Raw genomic sequence first — 22,148 nt, forward strand, 5'->3', positions numbered from 1 at the left:
CTCTGCCGAAAGGTGTTGAAACAATGGAAAAAGATGAAGATTGCATAAGACCTGATCTGTTCCATATAAGGAGCAGATCGTCCAAGCTCATAATCCTGGAGGCAGATATTTATCTCCCTCTTGTCTTTACTACGCACCACCGGGATGAGAGATGAACACATAAAGGTGCACTGTGTAACTTTTCCGTCGGCTGTTAATGGTCCTATGTTACGCCAAAATGAATCTTGTGGGCTTTAAAGTTGCATTGTGTAACTTTTCTGGTGGAGGGTCCTTCAAATGCTTTTCTCCATGGAGATGTTATTGCTTTGTCTGGAATGTTCCACAGTATGACATTAAACCTTTCTATCGTGATGGAGACCAAACCAGACCAAGTTCCAGGTCAGATCTGTGGAGAGGCAACCCACTCACAGTCTAGTTTTTGTGTGACCTGTAACTGAATAAATGTAAAGTAGAGCTGTTTAATGTCATACTGTGGAACATTCCATACAGAGCAATGATATTTACATGGAAACAAGCAGGTGATGGACCCTCCACCAGAAAAGTTATACAGTGCACCTTAAAAGATCCAATATTATGCAAAATTTTATCGTGTTAGCTTTAAGCCATGTTGTTTTTAAGCTATAACAATAACATACACTACTGCTGCTGCTACTACTACTGCTACTACTACTAGTACTACTAATACTACTGCTACTGCTACTACTACTGCTACTACTACTAGTACTACTAATACTACTACTGCTACTACTACTACTACTTCTACTACTGCTACTACTACTACTACTACTACTACTACTAGTACTACTAATGCTACTACTGCTACTACTACTGTTACTACTACTACTACTACTTCTACTACTACTGCTACTACTACTACTTACTACTACTACTGCTACTACTACTACTAGTACTACTACTACTAGTACTGCTACTACAGCTACTATTGCTACTACTACTACTAATACTAATACTACTAGTACTACTACTGCTACTACTACTCCTACTACTACTATTACTGCTACTACTACTGCTACTACTGCTACCACTACTAATACTACTACTACTACTGCTACTACTACTGTTACTATTACTACTATTACTACTTCTACTACTATTACTGCTATTACTACTTCTGCTACTACTATTCCTGCTGCTACTGCACTGCTTGTGGTCATACTGGCTTGTCAAAGCCTGATCCCATCAGATCTCAGAAGCTCAGCAGGGCCGAGCCTGGTTAGTACTTGGATGGGAGACCAGGAAAATCAGGTGCCACAGGGGGGTGCCAGTTGTAAAAACTGTTGTTGTGTCCTTAGGCAAGGCACTTCACCCTCATTGCCTAGTATGAAAGTGGTGTGTGTGTGTGTGTGTGAGTGATGGTAGTGGTCAGAGAGGGGCCGATGGCGCAGATTGGAAGCCTTGCTTCCGTCAGTCTACCCCAGAGCAGCTGTGGCTACAGCGGTATCAGGTATGGAGTGAATGAATAATGATCTGTAAAGTGTCTTTGAGTGTCCAAAAAAGCTAATGCATTATTATTATTATTACTGCTACTACTACTAACTACCTCTACCTCTACTACTACTACGCTAACGCTCCTACCTGTCTACTACTGCTGCTACTACTAGTTACCTGTATTACACAAATGAATAATGAAAGAGAATAGTGTGTTCATACATTTATAGTGGTACCAATATTTACAGTTTGTATGACAGCAAATATACATTTATTTTTAAGAACAATATTAACCAAGTTACCATAAGTAAATCTTACTGGACATACACTTAAAAGCTAGAAGACAGTTAAATAAAAGGAACAGAAAAAAAATCGGGAAAGAAAAAGAAAAAGAGAAAAGCTGTAAAACATATAATATTAAACTCAGCTCCAACTTTGTCTTACATCATTAAAATCAGACAAAATATACAATGTCATATACTGTATTTATAAGCAAATAGTATGTTAAACTAAATTTAAAAAATCATACTCTGCATAGTCTCAATAAAAGCAAAGAGAAAAATAAACCAAAGTCAGTTATTGCACAAAGCTGTATACGACATATAGAGCAATATCATTAAAAGGTGCATTGTGTAACTTTTCAGGTAGAGGGTTCGCCACATGCTTGTCTCCCTGGCGATGTTACTTTTGAGCAATTAAAAAAAAACAAACATCTAATTTAAAACACAAAATACCTAAGACTAATGCCACAGTGTCAAACATTCCAGGGAAGTCCATAATATCTCCATGGTGACAAGCAGGTGTCAGACCCTCCATTGGAAGTTAGACAGTGCACCTTCAGTTTAAATTTATACAACTTCCTCCACCTGCTTTAGTTTGCATGAAACGTACCACAGTATGGCATTAAGACTATGAATCTTGATGCACACAAGCTGGTGATCTGCGGGTCAGATCTGCAGAGAGGTGACTCAGCTTCAAGCAAGAATGCATGTTTTTCTAAGGTATTTTTGAACAAAAGGTGTAGTTTAGGAAGCAAGACAGATAAGGAAACTAATGCCAAACTGCGGAACATTCTAAACAAAGCAATAACATCTCCATGGAGACAAGCAGGTGGTGGACCCTCTATCAGGAAAGTTTATCGTTTCTTACATTACCCTAGGGTTGCATTATATTCTGTAAATAAAGGCAGCTCAACTGGTACATCTTTTTCAGCCCCATTTTTTCATTCACTTAAACTTTTTGTTACATAAATCATTATTTACATAAAATAATTGCATTAAAAGTCATGATTGCATCCATTTGTTATTAAAATACTGCATCCATAACATATATATATATATTTATCACAAAATCAAGTTCTGGATGTGAAAGACAGAAAAATAAACTCTAAAAACCACACCCAGATCACTCTTTAATCTTGTTCCAGCCTTACTGAGAATCTTAAAAGGACCTATACGGAATTCAAAGTACTGAATAATAGTCTTGGCATTTCCTGTTAGAAAACTATACAAATCAGGTTCTGTACAGGGCCTTTTTCTAACAGTGACACATAATCCTTCTAAGGAGAAAAAAAGGACACAAATAAACCAAAACTAGTGTACCACATGGTGATATTAAATAAAATGTTGTCTCGTGTTGAAAAGATTGATTTCAAATATTTTTATGATCATTGCGTTATTGAACTCAGTGCTAAGTATCAAACTTTATCCTTAATACCAAAGTTGAGGTTTAAATTTTAGTATCAACACTGTCTTAAAGTACTTTTTTGATAAGAATAAAGTGTTATAAGTTTTAATCATGTTATAAGTACTAAAGCTAAATATAGGACATTTTAAATAAAGATGCTAACAAAAAATACTGATTAAATGCAAGAGTCTAGGGTGTTCTCACTCATTTACTGAATGGATGTATCAAATGCAGAGAAGTGGTCAGGATACCTTTGCTGGAGATGCAGCTAACTGCGGTCTACAGCTTTTTAGGACTTAAATAGTGTTGTATTGAAGTCAGTGTACAAAAGGCAGTTCAATTGGTACAGTTCACTTCACAGCATAATATAGAACTTTTAAAGATACCATCTGGAAGTTTATTACATTTTTTTCACCAGTAGATGGCAAATGTGTTCCCCTCGCCCCTCACCTGGCCTTTGTTCATGCTCACCTGTGCTCTCTGCTCTTCTATCAGGCCAAAGCTGGCACACTATCAGACAGCAGTAATGTAGATAGCCTCTAGTGGTGATATGTGAGAATACAACATGGGTCGGTCAGCCAGTCTAATTACAGATGATAGATTTAAAATCAAGATAAAATCCACGTGTGTGAGTGTTTGTCAGAGGGGTCAATGGTCAGTCTGTCCCAGGCAGCTGTGGCTACAATAGTTTACCACCACTGAGTATGGTGTGAATGAATAATGTATGAAATACTATAATTATGAGTGTTGTATTGAATTCCGTGTACAAAGGCAGCTCAGTTGGTACAGTTTTCCTTATTCCTAATAAAAACATAAAATAGAACCTTTTCAATGAAGATCAAATCATTTGTAAAATTCTGTTCAGATGTTGCCTTTCAGCACTGTAAGAAGTTTAGACAGCTGATCCCGGTCCCTGTAGGCTATGAGTCCCCCACTGTTGGCCCAGCGGTCGGCCCCTGCGTGCCCTGTATTGGGCTGGTGATAGGTCAGTTCTGCTTGATTTACTCCAGACTCCAGAGTCTTATTGAGGTCCACCACACCCCCGCCTAAGGCCTTAAGCAGCACATGTGGAGCACACGAGTCCCATTTGAATGTACTGCCCTCTGAGAGTACATAGACATCAGCCAAACCTTGAATCACACAGAGGATTTTGAAGCCTGCCCCTGAAGCATACATGAGTTTATCGGGGTGGCAGATGGAGGACAGGGCTTTTTTCACTGAGGGTTTTTCACTGGAGCTCAGGACCACGGACAGATCCGAACCAGAACCAGAACCAGAACCGGGTTTGGGAGGAGACACAGAGCACAGGGCCAAGCCATCACAGGACACACCCCAGAAGTGCTGCCCACGCCAGCTGTGGAAGAACAAGAGAATATCTTGAGAATCATTAGAAGTAGTAAGTCGGTTCTTGCATATTAAAATAAATGTTGTACTTTTTCTATTAAAATGCCTTGACAAGCTTTTAGAGAGTAGATTGCTTCTACATACTGTGACCTCAATGAGCGATTTTATTTTATCTTCAAATAAAAGTTCCTTTTAACAGAGCAGTGTGTTGGTTACACATACCAGGACTAAACCAGGACTAAACCAGGACTAAACCAGGACTAAACCAGGACTAAACCAGGACTAAACCAGGACTAATCTTGGACTAATCTTGGACTAATCTTGGACTAATCTTGGACTAATCTTGGACTAATCTTGGACTTGAGGGAGAAAGAAAGAATGCCAAGCCCATGGAGCAGGGTGTCCGCAAAAAGCAATTGGGCGAAGGCTGCTCCATGGAGTGCGGAGCTCTGTGCATTTCACCTGTGGTCACCTGACAGTTTACGCGGGCGAACCTTCGGGCCTGTCCTGACACGCAGTCCTGGTTCACTTCTGGTTTAGTCCTGGTTGATCAAACTCCTCAAATGCATCAGGGCTAAGGTGATGACAGAATTTTCCTTCCTTCTTTTTTCTTCAGTCAAAGGCCTTAAGTCATAGTGTGCATACAATACTGAAACCCACAGTATCCCATACTGACCCGCTGCTGTCTGGAGACTTGTGGTTGAATGGTTGGTTGATGACACCCATCACCGGCTCCCCGCTGCCCCGGAGGTAAACCCCAATGAGCACCAAAGCACAGTGCAGCCCTGAGGGACACAGGACCCCCTGCTGGAGCTCCTCCTCCTTACCCTCAATGTACTGACTTGTGGCATCTGCAGCACACAAACACATCTCACATGTAACAACAACATGCACTGATTATGCACAGAGCCACAGATCCTTTTTGAATTGAAAATACATTTAATCAACGTTTTTCTTTCTTTTCTGTAAATGCTATTTTTGTTAATGTACTTAGGACGGCCTTGCAAATGAGACGTTACATCTCAAAGGGTTTCCCTTATAAAAAAATAAAATATGCCTTTACTACAACCTTACTTATTTATGTGTAAATATGTGACTTGCACTCATAGACAGTATATGAATGAATGTATATATCTAGCCTGCTAGCCAATCCACAATAGGAAGTGAGTGAAAAATCATTGACCACTATGGGTGATGTTACACTCCGTCAGTCCACTTCTCTATACAGCCTATGCATGCCATAAACAAAATAAAGATATTGACACTGCTAAATACTGGCCAGAACAACAAGACAAATACCCAATAAGCCCAATCAGGCAATCCTTACTTTCTACTTACAGTCCCGTGTAATAACTCTCTCTTACCTATAGGGTCTATCCAGATGCCCAGTTGTGAGGGCTGCAGGGGGATGCTGAGGTGGTCAGCGTCAGTGCAGATGGAGGCGGGGTCCTGGTGAATGGCTCGAGCCAAAAGTGAAGCGGCCGTTGAGTCTCCATCTAAAACTGTGGACAATAGAGACGCCGTATCTGCTTCAGAGGGACACACGGTCACCACCACACTCTCTCCTGCAACAACAACAGGGAATCAAGTCGAGGTCAAACTTTAAAGGGGGCATGTTATGCTTTTTCAGGTATGTAAGTATTAAAAGACCTATATTAGGCAATTTTAAAAAAATCTCTGTTATAATATTGTTTCTTCATCAGAAGAGTTGTGTTTTGCTTCATTCACTCATGTTTCACACACAAACCTTACATAATTAGATTGTATTCTCTCACTCTGAAAACGCTCCACCTCCACTGTTCCACCTTGTGATGCCATGTGGTAATACAGAAAGTGCTCCACTTTGTTTTTAAATGCCATACACCTTCACTAGAATTGTTTGGATGATTTGGATGATTTGGATGAACGGTAGCTGTTAACAAGAAAACTACCACTTCATGACATCACAACATGAAACAGAGCATTTTGAGCTTTGGAGATGAGAACCAGGAATCCAGGATTACTCAAACATGCAACGCAATAAAACACAAGTATGTTTTTGATGAGGTAACATTATAACACAACTTAAAACTCACAAGAGTTAAGTCTGCGAAATATGGGACCTTAAAGCTACAATCATTATTTTGCACAAGACAACTCAGACATACATGAATCTTTGACTAAACTAATGATGGTGTTTCATAAAAGTTTTTTATATAGCTACTGGGCATCTGGATAGATCCTGTAGGTAAAACAGAGGTAAACCGATTACTGGTAGAATATTATACCATATCAAGAGATCAACAGACAACAAAGTCAGCTTTGGTTCTGAAGTAAAATTCCCATTTTTTTTCCATATACTGAAAAATTTATGAAAATTGTTCTGTGGTAACTCATTTCCATAGTGTGATTATATTCATATCTAAACCTTTAAAATATGGCAACATTTCTGCTGTAGACTTGTACTAGCAGTCACACTTTACACAGACATGATCACTCTTTAGTTCTATTAAACACAAATGATGTGGTGACATTTGCCTTCAGTAAAATCCTGCTGCAGCTCCACACTCACCAAGGCCATTCTCAAACTTATTTGACTCTTCTCCATGAATGAAACCGACCATTTCAGGAAACTGCAAAACAAAATAAAAATACATGTACACAACTGTTCTGTTTTCATGCAGTTATGATATCTACAGAAATAATTAATGAATAAGAAATTATGCCATAATTAGAACAATTTTACAAACAAACAATTGTAACTTCTTTCTGCTAATTGGCATTTCCTCTACAATTACAAATTATGACTTTTATAATTTTTCCATATACAATATTTTTATTCATAAAATCAAAAACTCACACAGCTGTTGTACATTCACCCTTGTACAATCACTGCATCAGTATTGGAACTCAAATAGGACTAAACCCAGGACTTAAGCAGGACTTAAACCAGGACTAAACCAGGACTAAACCAGGACTAAACCAGGACTAAACCAGGCCTGGAATAGGACTGGAACAGGACTGGAACAGGACCATCCTGAATGCATCAAATACAACATTACATTCATGTTGTGTCTTACTTGAGCTCCCACATCATGCCGAATCATCTCCTGAATGATCACATCGGCGAGTGTTTTAAAATCCTGTACAAACTTCTTGTTCTTGTCCGCTCCGGTTTTCTCCTGAACGAGGAGCTGGAACAGTGGTGCCTCCTGTCTGCAAACTCGGGCAACATTAGCTGCCTTCTCTGCCACTCGGAGCAGACACTTCAGCAGGTCTGCCATATCTAAGAACAGGAAAGAAAAGACATATTTTTATTCCAATAATGATCAATATTATGCATATACTCAGTGATGGTTAACATTTTCTTTGGCCACGGCTGCCCTGGGGTAGACTGACAGAAGCGAGGTTGACAATCTGCACCACCTGCCCCTCCAACCACAACTATGTTTTACTGTGAGAGGTCTTGCCTCTGCCCAAAATCTGACCTGCAACTTGGCCTGGTGACATAACCTCTCCATGGATTTAAGTTTATTGCCATACTGTGGAACATTACACCCAAAGCAGTAAACATTTCCATATTTTCTCCAAAAAGAAAAATTACTGCTATAAAGTTTAAATGCATCTTTAAACGTCCAGCATAACCCAAAATACTATACACGACTAATGAAATATTGGTGATGTTAAAGCAATAAAACCAAGGCTGTGGCTCAACATGAAAATAACATTTAAAGTAGATGAATTAACTGATTTTTAATTTTTACTGAAAATAAATAAAAAACACTCAAACAAAAAGCTGATGTGTGTATCAATGTATTTCAGTTAATGTGTCGGTTGGATTGAGGACACTATATTTTATTTTTTACAGTACAGATCATGTGTAAAAATGACGGTTTATAGAAGAGCTTCCACAAACATTACAAAACTAGTATTTCTATAGTATAGAGAGAGGATGACATAGTGTGAGAAAATGGGTGCAGAAAGCAGGCCAGAGTACTAATTATAGGTTGTAAAAATGGGGCACTACAGAAATGGGTGGGGACTTTAAACATTTGTGTTTCAACTGTACAAAACACTGACATGAGAAATGACAGCAAAAGTTAAAATCAAAAACTTAACCAAACTCAAAATGTCTCTGAATATGAATAATACTTGATAATAACATCAATAATGGTAGTTGGATTGAAATACAACAGAAGTACTAGCAGTAATAAGAAATATTAGTAGTAGTAGTAGTAGTAGTAGTAGTAGTAGTAGTAGTAGTAGTAGTAGTAGTAGTAGTATCGGTATGAGTAGAAGTAAACATGAAATTCGAAGTTTTGATTCAAATCTAGATCTCGATTTGAAAACCAGGTTGAGGTGTGTAGTCGTAGTATTTCTTGCATCTACAGAATAACTTTAAAGCACACCAATATTGTAGGTATATTAGGTCATTTTGAAGTAATCTAGTTCGCATTTTTCACGCATAAGGAATAAAAGAGGACCTGTTATAATCACTGCCACGATGGAACATTTGTAAACACAGAAGCTGGATTTTTCAAGGTAGCGTATTTTTCGTTGTTATAATCCTTACATTATTGGATCAATACAATTTAATAGATTTCAAATGATCATGAACAACGTATAGCAGATTGCCACTTGAAAATCAGTGTAGAAGTAAAAAAATGTTGGATAACTTTACCTTCCTCTAGAAAAAAAGGGATTTAACCAGGCTATCTCCCTTGGATCAGTAGCCCCCGGTGCGCTGCCGTGCTCTGTCCGCCCCGTGACTTCTCAAAGGCGGGTAAGGCGTGCAGGTAGACCTCGGTAAGACCCAGAGGTCTGGCTTATTTGATGAGAAATGTGCAAAGTTTCCACTGAGGGAAATAAGGGCTTGGCTTTTTAAGCTCCTGCAGCGGCAAAGTCACAGCGACGTCACCAGGAAGTAAAGAGCACACGTACGACAGGGGGCGCGCACGTAAAGAAAGCAAAAGCACGTGTACGTAAAATAAGCAAACAAATGAAGAAAAAAAATTGTACTTTTTATATAATTTTTACGTATTTTTATTGCTTTCTGTGATAGCACGATTTTAGCATATACAGAAATAATTTTAATAGATCCATGGCGTGCACGTACAGAAAGCAAAAGCGCGTGCACGTAAAATAATCAAACAAATGAGCCAAAAATACGTACTTTTTTATCTTTTAAAAGCAACACATTATAAGACTAACGCAAAACAAACAAAAGAACAATAAATAAATACTCTCTCTCTCTCTCTCTCTCTCTCTCTCTCTCTCTCTCTCTCTCTCTCTCTCTCTCTCTCTCTCTCTCTCTCTCTCTCTCTCTCTGTAAGGGGTGGGGGTTGTGGGTTGTGTGTTGTACAGAGTTTCTCAATTGAGTGTTTGCGTGTGTGTATTTTTGTACATTTTTTGTATATTTTTGTACAATGTACATTTTAGGGCTGTCAATTTGCATTTACATATTTTAAGCACACATACAGTAAATCATACAAGCATATGAATACACACATCTTTAGACAACAGTATATTATTCTGTTTTACTGTGCTTGTCCAAATGGGGTTTTGCCACAGTCCATGGGCCAATAATGTGTTTGTTTTTTGTGTCCAACAGCTGAGCAGCCTGCTCTAGAAATAAAGTCCAAAAAGTCTTTGTACCAATTGTCTATGTCAAAGCACTTATGTTTACATTACTTCCAGTTCATCATAATAATACGTTTAGCTGATAAAAAAGCCAATGATAATATGTGGTCAGATTTTTGGGATGAAAAGTCTTGAGTTTTTATTCCAAGCACAGCAGTGGACATGAAGAGATTTGCACATCAAACATACAAGACAGTCTATCAGTTACAGTGTTCCAATGTAGTGTCACTTGTCACTTTTACATATGCTGCTTGTTTTTTGTGATAGCACGATTTAAGCATATACAAAAGTAAATATTACAGTCTATTATTGAACATGTTATGGTTTACAGTTATAGTAAACAAAAGAAAGAAAGAAAAGGTTTAAATTCAAAGCTTTCTGGTGGTTCACTGGTTTGTCTCCATGGAGAATGAACAAGAATAGAATTAAACATATCATTTATTCAACATGTTATATTGTATTATATATTTGCATATGAAATATACTAGTATATTATGTTGCTTGTAAAATATGAAAAACATGCATTCCTACTGTGAGTGAACTCGCCTCTCCACAGATCCTGACTTGTAACTTGGTCTGCTGGCATCATCTGCTTGTTCCAATGATTAGAGAAAGGCCATATTGTGGAACTTCCCTGGTAAAGAAATAGTATCTCCATGGATACAAGCAGGTAGTAGACCCTCCATAAACATTGCACCTTTAACCTACTTTTCCATGGATGAATAAATACACATGATGGTGTAACTATCGGTGTGTAGAGAGGTAACCATTATAGAAATACACAAATGTATTTTGTTTTGACAGTTTAAAGGTCCTATATTTCCCAAAATTGACTCTTTTAAATTTTTTGCCATGTCATAATGTTATGTCATCAAAATCCTTTAGTGTTAGTCTGCCTACATCTCCAGAGCTCAAAGGCTCTGTTCCACTTTGTGATGTCATGAAGCAGCAGTTTTCATTTTATCACCTTTTGTGGTCATATCGGCTTGTCAAAGCCTGATCCTGTCAGATCTCAAAAGCTCAGCAAGTCCAGGCCTGGGTAGTACTTGGATGGGAGACCACTGGGAATTCCAGGTGCCACAGGAGGGCACCAGTAGCAAAATCCATCATTGTGTCCTTAGGCATGACACTTCACCCACATTGCCTAGTATGAAAGTGGTGTGTGTGTGAGTGATGGTGGTGGTTGGAGGGGCCGATGGCGCAGACTGGCAACCTTGTTTCTGTCAGTCTGCCCCAGGGCAGCTGTGGCTACAGTAGTAGCTTACCATCACTGAGTGTTGAATGAACAGCGCTATATAAATGCAATGATTATTTATTATTATAGAGATTGGCAATTCCAGGGCTGAAACTATCCAAATAATTTTAGTGAAGATGTGTGGAGTTTAAAAACACAGTGGAGCATTTCTTGTATTACCACACAACATCACAAGGTGGAACAGATTGTTTTCTGTTTGAGAGAACAAAATATGCAGGGTTTGTGTGTTAAATATCTATGAATAAAACAAAACACAACTCCAGTCTCTTTGTGATGAGGAAACAACATTATAACACAAATCAGAATGGGCCCTTAGAACATTCATCTACATTTTGTCATTAGGGGTGTGCAAAAATATTGAAATATCAATATATCATATCGCTTAATGTGATGATACAGTATCGATATTGTGGGCTGCTGTATCGATATATCGCACAAAATATTTTTGGTATATTCTACTAAATTATTTTGTTACAACTACAGTTTTGTTGCTTGTTCAGGGGAAGGAAAATCATTCATGCGACACTTTTGACTTCTTCTTTCACTGTTTTGATGAGAAAAATTGGTGTTTTTTATGAACTTTGCACAATAAGTGGTTTAACACTTTTAGTATCACACCCAATATTTAAACTTTATTTTTTATTGAACCGTACTGAATAGTTTTGAAATATAACATATCGAATCGAAAAGCTCACTGTATCGAGATATGTATCGTATCGTGGCCTATGCATCGAGGTATGTATCGTATTGTGGCCTGTGTACTGAGGTATGTATCGTATCGTCAATTTCTTAATGATACCCAGCCCTATTTGTCACATATTTTATCTGTCAAATATAGGATTAGAGTAAACTTTGCTCCTTGTTTACCATATGTTTACTAAATTATAGAATTACCAATGCACACATCACATCACATCTGCTGCTTAATCATTCATTCAATAACTGTCTTTATCACTGAGGGGAAACTTAAATATTTGAAGAAGTTAAAATAAGCAGTTAAAAGACAAGAAAAGTGACAAAAACACCTAAATGTGCAGCTCAACACAAGGTCAGAAGAAGATCGTCTTCTCTCTTTTCAGGAAGTAAAATTGAAAATGCTAACAAACCTGTCAAATTTTAAAAAGGAAATTTTAGAAAATTACTTTTTCTATAAATGTACAGTATATATCCATAATTGTGTAATTATGGGTGTGTATAGAGGTAGCTGTGATAGAAACACACTTTTGCAATATCCTTATGTCCAAAAGTATGCACCCATGCAGTTTGTGTAAAACCTGTAATACTGTCCCCAGTAACCACTTTTCAGAAGAGAGAAATTATGTCTGAAAAACCACTAAATCTATTTATAACTTCCCCAGACCACATCCTTGTCTTAGACAAGAGAGTCTGAGGAAGTGAAGCTATGCATTATGTTCAGCAGGCAAAGTATACACGACAAGAAACTTCAGATTTGAGTCACTGTTTCTGATAGAAGAGCCCCACCTACTTGTCTCCATGGAGAGCTGCTACTTTACCTGAAATGTTCCACTGTACAATATTAACAGTTTATACATTCAGTTAGACAGATACTTTATTTATCCTGTCCAGTGACTGTGCTCTGTGGGGGGTGCTGGGGATGATCCAGGATGGACAGGAACTTGTTTAGAGACCTCTTCTCAGCCACAGATATGAGTGAGTCAAGCTCTGCACTAGGGCTGGGTATCCTTAAGAAGTTGCCGATATGATACATACCTCGATACACAGGTCATGATATGATACATATCTTGATACAGTGCACTTTTGATTCAATACAATATATTTCAAATTTATTCAATACGGTTCAATAAAAAGTAAAGCCTAAATAATGGATGTGATACTAAAAGCCTTTATTTAAACCACTTCTTGTGCAAAGTTAATATCAAACACACCCATTTTACTCACCAAAAGAGTGAAAATGTCAAATGTGTCGCATAAATGAGATTCGTTCATTGGAACAAGTAACAAAACTGTGCAGCCCATGATATCGATACTGTATCAGCACATTAAGCAATACGATATATATATATTTCAATATTTTTGCACACTCCTACTATGCACCGACTACAGATGCTGCCTTCCTCACCAGCTCATCCAGTCGCACAGTTCCTTCCCAGCAGACCACAGCGTTGAAGAGGACACTGAAGATTACTGTCTGGTAGAACATCAACAGGAGCTTCTGTTTGAGATGTTAAAGGGACAGTCTGGAATGTTGGACATAGGCGCTCATTTCCTACCTTGCATTTTAAGGATTTATGTCTGAGCAGCAGCAGGTTGTACTTCCTGATAGAAAGCTTGGCACCGGCGGACTGATATATGAGAAAATAGTCCCTCAACATGCTACGATTCATGCGATGCAAGGTTAGTTTTATTTCAAATATTATTCTATCAACACAGACATTCACATCAATAGTCTGGCAAAATAATAGTTGTGCCTTGGATGTTTTGTGGAGTGGGTAAGACTGTTTTTAGTGGCAGAATAACTATGACCATTGACATGCACTAGCCTAGCACCAGCGACCATTGCAAATGCAAGGACTGGATGGAATATTTTAAAAACTGTCTCCACACATCTCCAACACTCTGGCTCACTAGGAAATGAGGTCTTATGTCCAAAATTTCAGACTGTCCCTTTAAAGGACTTCAGGTCTGTATTCTCAGACCAGTCCAGTCTGTGGTCGAGCTGTAGGCCCAGGTACTTTTAACACTTTATGACCTCCACAGTGTCCCCCTCAATGGTCTCAGGTTACAGCTGTGGCCTGCTCCTCCTAAAGTCCACCACCATCTCTTTAGTCTTTGCAGTGTTCAGATGAAGGTGGTTAACCCTGCACCAAAGTCCTCAATGAGCTCCTGTACTTCTCTTCATCACTGGTCCTAATACACCCCACACTGGCTGTGTCACTTCTGCATGTGACACTGCTCTGAGCTGTGTCTAAAGTCCCACTTTATCATTATTTATTTATTTGTATTAGATTTTATCATATACTGTTATCAGCCAAATATTCTGTAAATTAAATGTTAGTCTTTGTTTACCATATGGTTGCCAACTTACAGAATTACCTATGCGTCACTCTGCTACATCACATCACATCTGCTGCCCAATCAGTCATTCAGTCACTCAAATAACTGTATTTAAATGAGTTAAAATAAGCAGTTAAAACACAAGAAAAATGAGGAAAAACTCCCAAAAGTGCAGTGAACAGAAGAACTGGTCTGGTCAGGAGGTCTGGGGGAGCCACGTCAACAGTGAAAAGGAACGCTCTCTTCTCTCTTTTCTATATCCAACCAAGAAGTAAAATTTTTATTTTCATTGGCACAGGGGAACTTTCTTTTTGTACAAAATTAAATTTTCTTGAATCTGTATATACGTATGTGAAGTGTAAGCCTTCTGGTTTGTTGTGGGTTTCAGCTTTCTGCATCATTTGAGGCCTTCCTCCCACATCTTTTCAATTGTTAATCGCTATGGAAACTGCTCTAATTTGTCATAATTATGAAACCCATGGATAGCATCCTCTACTCCAGTTAAATTCATTATTCAATTTTCCAATCAGACATATTTCCTTTTGAGCCCACATTATCTCTCTCTCTCTCACATATGCACTTTCAGACCACAAGTCCAGGTCATGTGACCAAACCAGGAAATGCATGTGTGTCACAGCACTGACCACAGAGCTGTCCATTACCAGAACGATTATGAGGAGAGTGGGAAGTGTGCACACGACTAATACAAACGATCAATAACAGAACAAGAAAGAAAAAGAAGAGAGAGAGAGTAAAAGAGGAGAAGAGAGAGCGAAGAAAGGGAAGAGGAGAGAGATGGAAAGGGGAGAGGGAAGAGGAGAGAGAGGAAGAAATGAGTTAATGAGAGAGAGAAAGAGAGAAGAGGAGTGGTGAATATGATAGACAGTGGAGTGGACAGTAGAGGGGAAGAGAGAGGTAGAGGTAGAGATGAAGGAAATGAGAGAGAGAGAGAGAGAGAGAGAGAGAGAGAGAGAGGATACAGAAAGAGAGCAGAAAAGAGGAGAGAGAGGATGGAGAGAGGAGAAAGGGAGAGGAGAGGGATGATGGGAGGAGAGAGGGAGTGAGAGATGTAGAAAGAGAGAGAGCAGAGAGAGAAGACAGGAGAGAGGATGGAAAGAGGAGTGAGAGAGAGAAACAGTTAAAAAAAGAAAGAGGAGAGAGTGAGTGAGAGAGAGAGAGAGAGGCAGTAAAAAGGGAAAGAGGAGAGGGTGAGGCTACAGAGGCAGAGGCAGCACTGACACTGATCAACTTCAGAATGGAGGTAAGAAACAGATTTGTCATCATTAGTTCAGTAAAGGAGAGAAAATGAGCACAATAATGAGTGTAGAGTTACTTTTTAATTCTTTGTAGAGTTTCTTTCAATGTACAAGCTCTTTATGTGTCATTATATGTGTGTATGAGGATTGGGTCAGGGTTACTTCACTTGATAACGTGGTAAAAATCAAATCTTACAACTGTGTATTTCAAGATTTAGTTAGATTTATAATAATAAAAAAAAAAATGTGCCTTGTAAATTGTAAATCCTTTAATATTCAAGTATGAAATAAAAAAGAAACTTAATAACCAAAGAAAAGAAATGCAATGAATGAAAAAGGACCAAATTGAAACCAAATTTTGCAAAAGATAAAAGTTTGGGCTCGTCAGTGTTTATGTTTCACTGGAAATCCAACCCTAATCTGATTTCTGGAGTTATCAGATTATTAAAATGTCAGAATAGGTACATCTGATGTGAGTAATCTGATTTCTTTCTCATTGCTCATGTGCAGGTTCTGACAAAGAAAAGACAAAAAATAAAAATGTTTAAGATTGAAATTGAGTTTTAATAAAAATGACTGTAGTTTGTTTTTTGTACTTTTAAACACACCAAAATTCAGATCTAATTATTAGGTTATTTTGCTATTCTAGTTATCGGCTTTTTATTACCTCCGCCAAGGAGGTTATGTTTTTGCCGGCGTTTGTCTGTTTGTTTGTCTGTTAGCAACATAACTCAAAAAGTTATGGACCGATTTTGATGAAATTTTCAGGATTTGTTGGAAATGTGAAAAGGAAGAACTGATTTCATTTTGGGGGTGATCCGGAAGAAATCCTGGATTCTGGATCACTTTGAAATTTTAGTTAACATTGTGGTAAATGGGGCCAAAAATTTTGTTTCTCAATATCTCGGTTAATTATTGACCAAACCCCATGAAATTTGACTCAGGGATGGACAATGGGATCCTCTTTCATATTCCAAAGGCTGATCCGGATCTGATCCAGAAGACTGATTTTATCGCAATTTAGATAAAAAATGGGGGTAGTCTTTGGCGGAGGTCTGCGCTCTCTGAGTGCTTTTCTAGTTGGTATTGTAAATGTACAGTATTTTTCGCACTATTAGGCGCTCTGGATTATAAGACGCTCTGTCATTGAATGGTCTATTTTTAAACTTTTTTCACAAATAAATCGCACTGTACTTTAAACGAAACACAACAGTTGAACGGATGAGTCAGTGGGACTTTGTTTGTCGCATTCACAGTGACTCTGGGATTTGTTCAGTTGTGGCGTGCAGGGAGGGTGCTGTTTTCTGCTCCACCAGAAAAGTTACACAATGTACCTTTTAAAAAGTGTGTTTTCTGATCCCAGGCATCAGAGGACAACATGTCGGAGCTGGAGAACGGAATGTTGGCGATCATTAAAGTTTTCCACAAATATTCTGGACAAAAGTGCAAACTGAGGAAGGCGGAGCTTAAGGAGCTGATCAACAATGAGATGAACCATTTCATAAAGGTCAGATCTGCAACAGAAATGACATTAGTGTTTGCTATCAAATCACAAATTGGATCCTTCCTGAATGTTTTTATAATTCAGTTAAGAAAGTTTGCATGGTAACATTACAGAAACTGCAGTGACTGTTAAAAAATACATTTGCACATAAAATAATGTTATTATGTGTGCACATTATTAATATTAAATGTATATTTAGATAATCATTCAAACCATTACTACAGTAAAACCATGGAATCTTACAATTGCAGGGTTTCAGATGGAATTTTAAAGATATAGATAAAGGGGACAGCTAAAATGAATATTGTTAAAATAATAAACTGCATAAAGAAGTGGACTAAGTGAGTGTGACGTCACCCATAGCGCTCAGCGCCGCGCAAATGAGGCTCGCAATGTTCATGGTTACCGGAGCCAATCTGGAGCCAGGCTCTATGTTATGAATAAAATTTTTCTGATGGACAAAATAGCGAAAAAAATAAATAAATCATGTGTCGTGGGTTAATATGAACATTTTAAGACCAAAATGTCAAGGCTCACTGCAGCAGTTACAGAGAAAGGGGCCACAAGATCCCAATTTAAATCAATTGGAGCCTGGGTCAGAAGGAGCCGGAAGAGCCTCCTGGCGAACTTCCTATTTGGCACAAGGCGGCTAGTGCGTTAGCTATGTCCACTCATATATACGGTCTATGGTTAAAATGCAGATTTGTGTGGTAATATATAAATGGACATGGCTAACACGCTAGACACGTTCCAAACAGTAAGTTCATATGCGGGCACCGGCTCCTGCTCACCCTGTCTCCCACTGACTTACATTGGAATATTGTGGCCCCTCTCTCTAAATGCTAGCCAGGCTGGTGCCACCTAGTGCCTCTGCTCAATTTTATTTCTCTCCAACAACTAGGTCAGGAATCAGAATACAATAGATGGTTCGCAAAAACCCCAGAAGTGCAAGTTCGGGCACCAGCCAATCAGCGAAGAGTCATATATTCAGTGTTGGCAACGATTCCTGAGATCGAGGATTTAAAGCCGGAACAAAGAGAATGTTTGATGAATTTCATCAAAGACGTTATTGTCCTTCTTCCTACGGGATTTGAGAAAAGCTTAATATACCAGTTAGCTCCGTTAGCAGCGCATTACATACGTTACAACCAAATAGCAGCAATTGGTTAAATTAAAAAAGTACCCGCCTACTGTCGAGCAAACGGAATCTAAGGCTGTGAGGTCAGACGGTTTGTATGAAGTGAAACGAAGTAAAACCGGCAGATTAATCAGGCTATGTAACTGCTGCAGAGCCTCATTCATTTTGGTCTTAAAATGTTCTTATTAACCCGCTCTACATGATCCTGTTTTTTTTTTTTTTTTGCTAATTTGTCCATCAAAAAAATCCTATCCATAACATAGCCTGGCTTCAAACTTGACCCTGTAACCGCTAACATCGTGAGCTTCATGTGAGTGGCGCCAAATGCTATGGGTGACGTCACACTCACTTAGTCCACTTTTTTATACAGTCTATGCTCTATGCACAACAGCGCCTGGCAACCACACTCACTACTTCCTGTCCAATTTGATCTCTATGTGGTTTTTGCTGAGTCGTGCAAAAATGAATAAATGTTTAAAGATAAGACAGTGAACAAGGAGCTGAGGGTGGATGTGACTGACATCATGACAACAAAGTACACAAAAAATAAAATGAATACTTCAGTGGAGTACACTTCTGTGCTAAAAGAGATGTTTGTGTCTCAATGCTAACTGTAGCGGCCAAACTTGCCCTGTGCAAGATCTACGGCTGCAGTGTGTGTGGCATGTTGAACATGTGTCTGCCTTAAAAGAGTCAAAAAATAGTGTGTTCCTCGATAGTTTATTGGCATCACTCACAGCCATACACAGATCTAGCCCTCTATAGACCATGACCAAAAGACTGTTTACCTCCACACTACAACACCTGAGTGCGCTTTTTGCTCTCCTTTTATTGGGAAGGTAATTACATAAAAAATTACAAATAGCGTCTCACAGTGGTGGGAGCTACACACAGGCAATATGGCTCCAACACTAACGCTAATGCTAATTTTGAGGTACAATAAATATTAAAACAATACCAGAAATTTAAGTATTCTACATATACAATAACTGAATAAAATCATTCTGTAGTCTTTATTTTCATTAATTAGAATTTGAATTGGTTCTTTATTTTGTATTTTATGATTTCAGTAAAAGCGACTGTTAGCTTTGAGACACAGTGAGTGAGACAGCGCGCTGCTGTGCACAAACTTATTTGTGAACTCCATAAAGGGTGTGTCAAGATTCAAGAACAAACCAGTTGTTTATGTGTTCGTAAAATAAAATGTTTGTTTCCGTTAGCACTGTTATAACTATTACCAAATCTTTTGCATTGTGAAAAAAAAAAACTAAGCAAAAAACAAGTTGTCCCATAGAACCCATGAAACAGCCTTGCAATTCACTGACAATATATCAGGTAGTACTCTGCCTCAGTCCTTAAATACTGATTGTGTCTTTTTTTTTCTTTTTACAGACAATCCACGAGAACGAGACCCTGGACCAGCTCTTCACAGACCTGGACCAAAACGGAGACCAGTGGATCGACTTCCCGGAGTTCATCACCCTCATTGCCATGGTGACGTCTGCCTGTCACGACCTCTTTGGGGCCAAAAATTAGTGTCTATGACAGACTGGACTACTCATTTGTCATTATATTTAGATTTTTCCAACAAAATTTGAAATTCTTTCCCAGTTTGACCATTTTTAAGTTCAAAATTTTACTTACATCACAAAAGGAAATTCCGCAACTGTTACCTACCAACCATGTTATAGAGTGGTCTAAAACCCCTCTAAAGATTATACAAATAAAAACTTAAGAAAACAACTTTATTTTGTTCAAGTAATGTTGAAAGTATCTGAAAAAATGTGTTTCTAGTGTCAAATGAGCTGAACTTTTGGATAGAATTCTCCCTATAACGTGATGTCATGATTTTGTTTTAAAACTCTCTACTTCCTGTAATTTTCAACATATTTTCCACTTGTCTTCACAAACTGCTTCTTCATTGATGTAAAACTCATTTATATTGACAATATATGTTAGCAAGCCAAATTTAGTCTAAATTTGAAAATCATGAAACCAAACATGCAAAACTAAGTGTACAACAGGACTGAACAAATTTAACTGCATGTTTATATAGTCAACTGAAAATGAAATGAAAATGTGAATATTCCTTAGTTTATAGAATGTTTATCGATCATTTATAACATGATTATACTTTAGGTTCTTATGTACAGACCTCCATTAGTTCAAGGTATGAAAAATAATAGAGGTCTGTACATAAAAATCTAAAGAATAATTTGATATGTTTTTGTGATTTTTAGTCATTACTTTTTGTGAGTCTAATTTTTCAGTTTTTAGGATGCTGTTTGTAACTTTCCTAATGAGGCACCTGGCATAGCATGATACATGTTTTCATATTTTGTTTAATTGCCTGAAAAAATGTGCATTTTGCAAAAATAATGGCGCCAAAGAACAACCCAGTGTTGTTTATGTCTCAATAAAACAAAAGTTGCCTGTGGTTTATGTGTCATTCTTTTCAACAACAACTGTTCCAACAAAGAGAAACACAATTTATTTAAAAAGAAACAAAATACACATGTATTTAAAGGCTGAAGAAGGTTGAATATATTGCATGTTTATTCACCTGCTTCTGACCTTATTGAATGACTGCAGCATTTCTTCTAAGATAATAAGACAAATTTGTGTGCAAAGAATGAACTAAATGTTTAGTCCATAAAGGCAAGTTTTAACACATAATGGGATCTAGTGCAATGAATAGTGTCAATCCAAGTCCTTGCTTGGCAAATCCAGAATGAGAACTAGTTGTTTAATTACATAAAGTTATCAGTCTGGTCCCCACTACCTCTGTCCAGGCTTAAGTTATGATCGTCCAGTCAGATTTGTTTTTCCAATGACACATGTGAAACAAAGAAGCATTGGTTAACCATAATTTATAAACAAAATTACATTTCTCTCACCTCAGATTACAAGTTTAGTTTTTAGTGCTTTAACATGATCTAAACACAAAGAACTGACATAGCTGGAACTAGAACAGGTGAGATTATTGGTGAGATTATTTGTGTGGTTAAACAAGTCTCTCACACATACATTTAAAGTCACAAGCTAGGTAGCATTAGCCAACAGTTTTTCAGTTAGTCTTACCTTTTGTTGAAAAAAAAAAAAACTAAACAGGATTATGAAAGCTTTAATTGTTCTCAGGCTCCAGAAAATGTGTTGTTTAAATCCATTTTGTGTTTTTCCTGAGTTTCTTGCTTCTTTCTGCTAACATGTTAAAACACTAACACTACCCCAAAACAATGGTTTAACCCAGTGCTTCTCAATTTTCTGTCATGCCCCCCCTAGGAAGAATAAAACATAAATAAATAAATAATAAATAGTATCATTTGTCTATAAAATTGTTATAAGTACAACTCTGCATAACACTGCCACCTTATATGATGCCAAGAACGCTCGCTGGTTTACTGAAGTAGCAGTCACAAAGCGGGATGATTGTCGGCAATATTCGGCATGTTTTCGCTGAAAAAACTCAAGCGGCTTATCAGAGTGATTGGGGTGTAATGTATTTAAGTGACGCCTTAATTTATTGGGCTTCATGCTGTCGGCTGCCAACATTTTTAGACACAGTAAGCACACCGGTCTTTCCTCGTCTCCCACCGTAGTCACAGTGAAGCCAAGCGCTACATACGCTTCGTCATATTTCCTCGTCTTAGCTTTCGGGAGATTTTCGTTTGTCTCTTTATCTCCGTCTCTCTCCACCTGTCTTCTCATCCCTGTTAAATATTTTTTCATGGTGTCACTTGAGGGTCTGCTACACTTCGTGTCTACACTTCATACTCAAACTCTGTGCTGTGTGCAAAGTGCGCATGCTCAGTGCAAACAAAACTCCTACACCACCGAGCGAATGCTCCCTGCGCACACTCT

The 22,148-nt window shown here is 38.1% G+C and overlaps 2 protein-coding genes and 1 pseudogene across 2 annotated transcripts; 2 read left to right on the plus strand and 1 right to left on the minus strand.

Moving 5' to 3' along the window:
* Window positions 1–1,659: 1,659 nt before the first annotated feature.
* inpp1 (inositol polyphosphate-1-phosphatase) lies at window positions 1,660–9,386 on the minus strand. Its single transcript, XM_020937007.2, has 6 exons — window positions 9,140–9,386; window positions 7,539–7,744; window positions 7,031–7,091; window positions 5,844–6,044; window positions 5,156–5,330; window positions 1,660–4,489 (listed from the first exon to the last, which is right to left on the minus strand). The coding sequence occupies exons 2-6, from the start codon at window positions 7,740–7,742 to the stop codon at window positions 3,997–3,999; spliced, it is 1,134 nt and encodes a 377-aa protein (XP_020792666.1). The 5' UTR covers window positions 7,743–7,744; window positions 9,140–9,386; the 3' UTR covers window positions 1,660–3,996.
* Window positions 9,387–11,066: 1,680 nt separating this feature from the next.
* Window positions 11,067–11,184, plus strand: LOC129411127 (5S ribosomal RNA; annotated as a pseudogene).
* A 4,322-nt stretch (window positions 11,185–15,506) lies between these two features.
* Window positions 15,507–20,724, plus strand: LOC110171279 (protein S100-B-like). Its single transcript, XM_055160685.1, has 3 exons — window positions 15,507–15,650; window positions 17,009–17,152; window positions 19,680–20,724. The coding sequence occupies exons 1-3, from the start codon at window positions 15,645–15,647 to the stop codon at window positions 19,821–19,823; spliced, it is 294 nt and encodes a 97-aa protein (XP_055016660.1). The 5' UTR covers window positions 15,507–15,644; the 3' UTR covers window positions 19,824–20,724.
* Window positions 20,725–22,148: the final 1,424 nt, after the last annotated feature.

Source organism: Boleophthalmus pectinirostris, unplaced genomic scaffold (assembly GCF_026225935.1).
Source record: "Boleophthalmus pectinirostris isolate CB_2022bp ecotype Guang Dong unplaced genomic scaffold, ASM2622593v1 HiC_scaffold_3, whole genome shotgun sequence".
NCBI classification, from domain to species: domain Eukaryota; kingdom Metazoa; phylum Chordata; class Actinopteri; order Gobiiformes; family Gobiidae; genus Boleophthalmus; species Boleophthalmus pectinirostris.

Excerpts from the sequence above, each read along its gene's own strand:
- LOC110171279 (XM_055160685.1), top strand. Across the intron at positions 17,153-19,679 it reads AGATGAACCATTTCATAAAG|ACAATCCACGAGAACGAGAC; the intron begins GTCAGATCTGCA and ends TTCTTTTTACAG.
- inpp1 (XM_020937007.2), bottom strand. The coding sequence starts at position 7,742 with ATGGCAGACCTGCTGAAGTGTCTGCTCCGAGTGGCAGAGAAGGCAGCT. Across the intron at positions 6,045-7,030 it reads TAAGTTTGAGAATGGCCTTG|GAGAGAGTGTGGTGGTGACC; the intron begins GTGAGTGTGGAG and ends TTGTTGTTGCAG. Across the intron at positions 5,331-5,843 it reads CATCTGGATAGACCCTATAG|ATGCCACAAGTCAGTACATT; the intron begins GTAAGAGAGAGT and ends TGTGTGCTGCAG.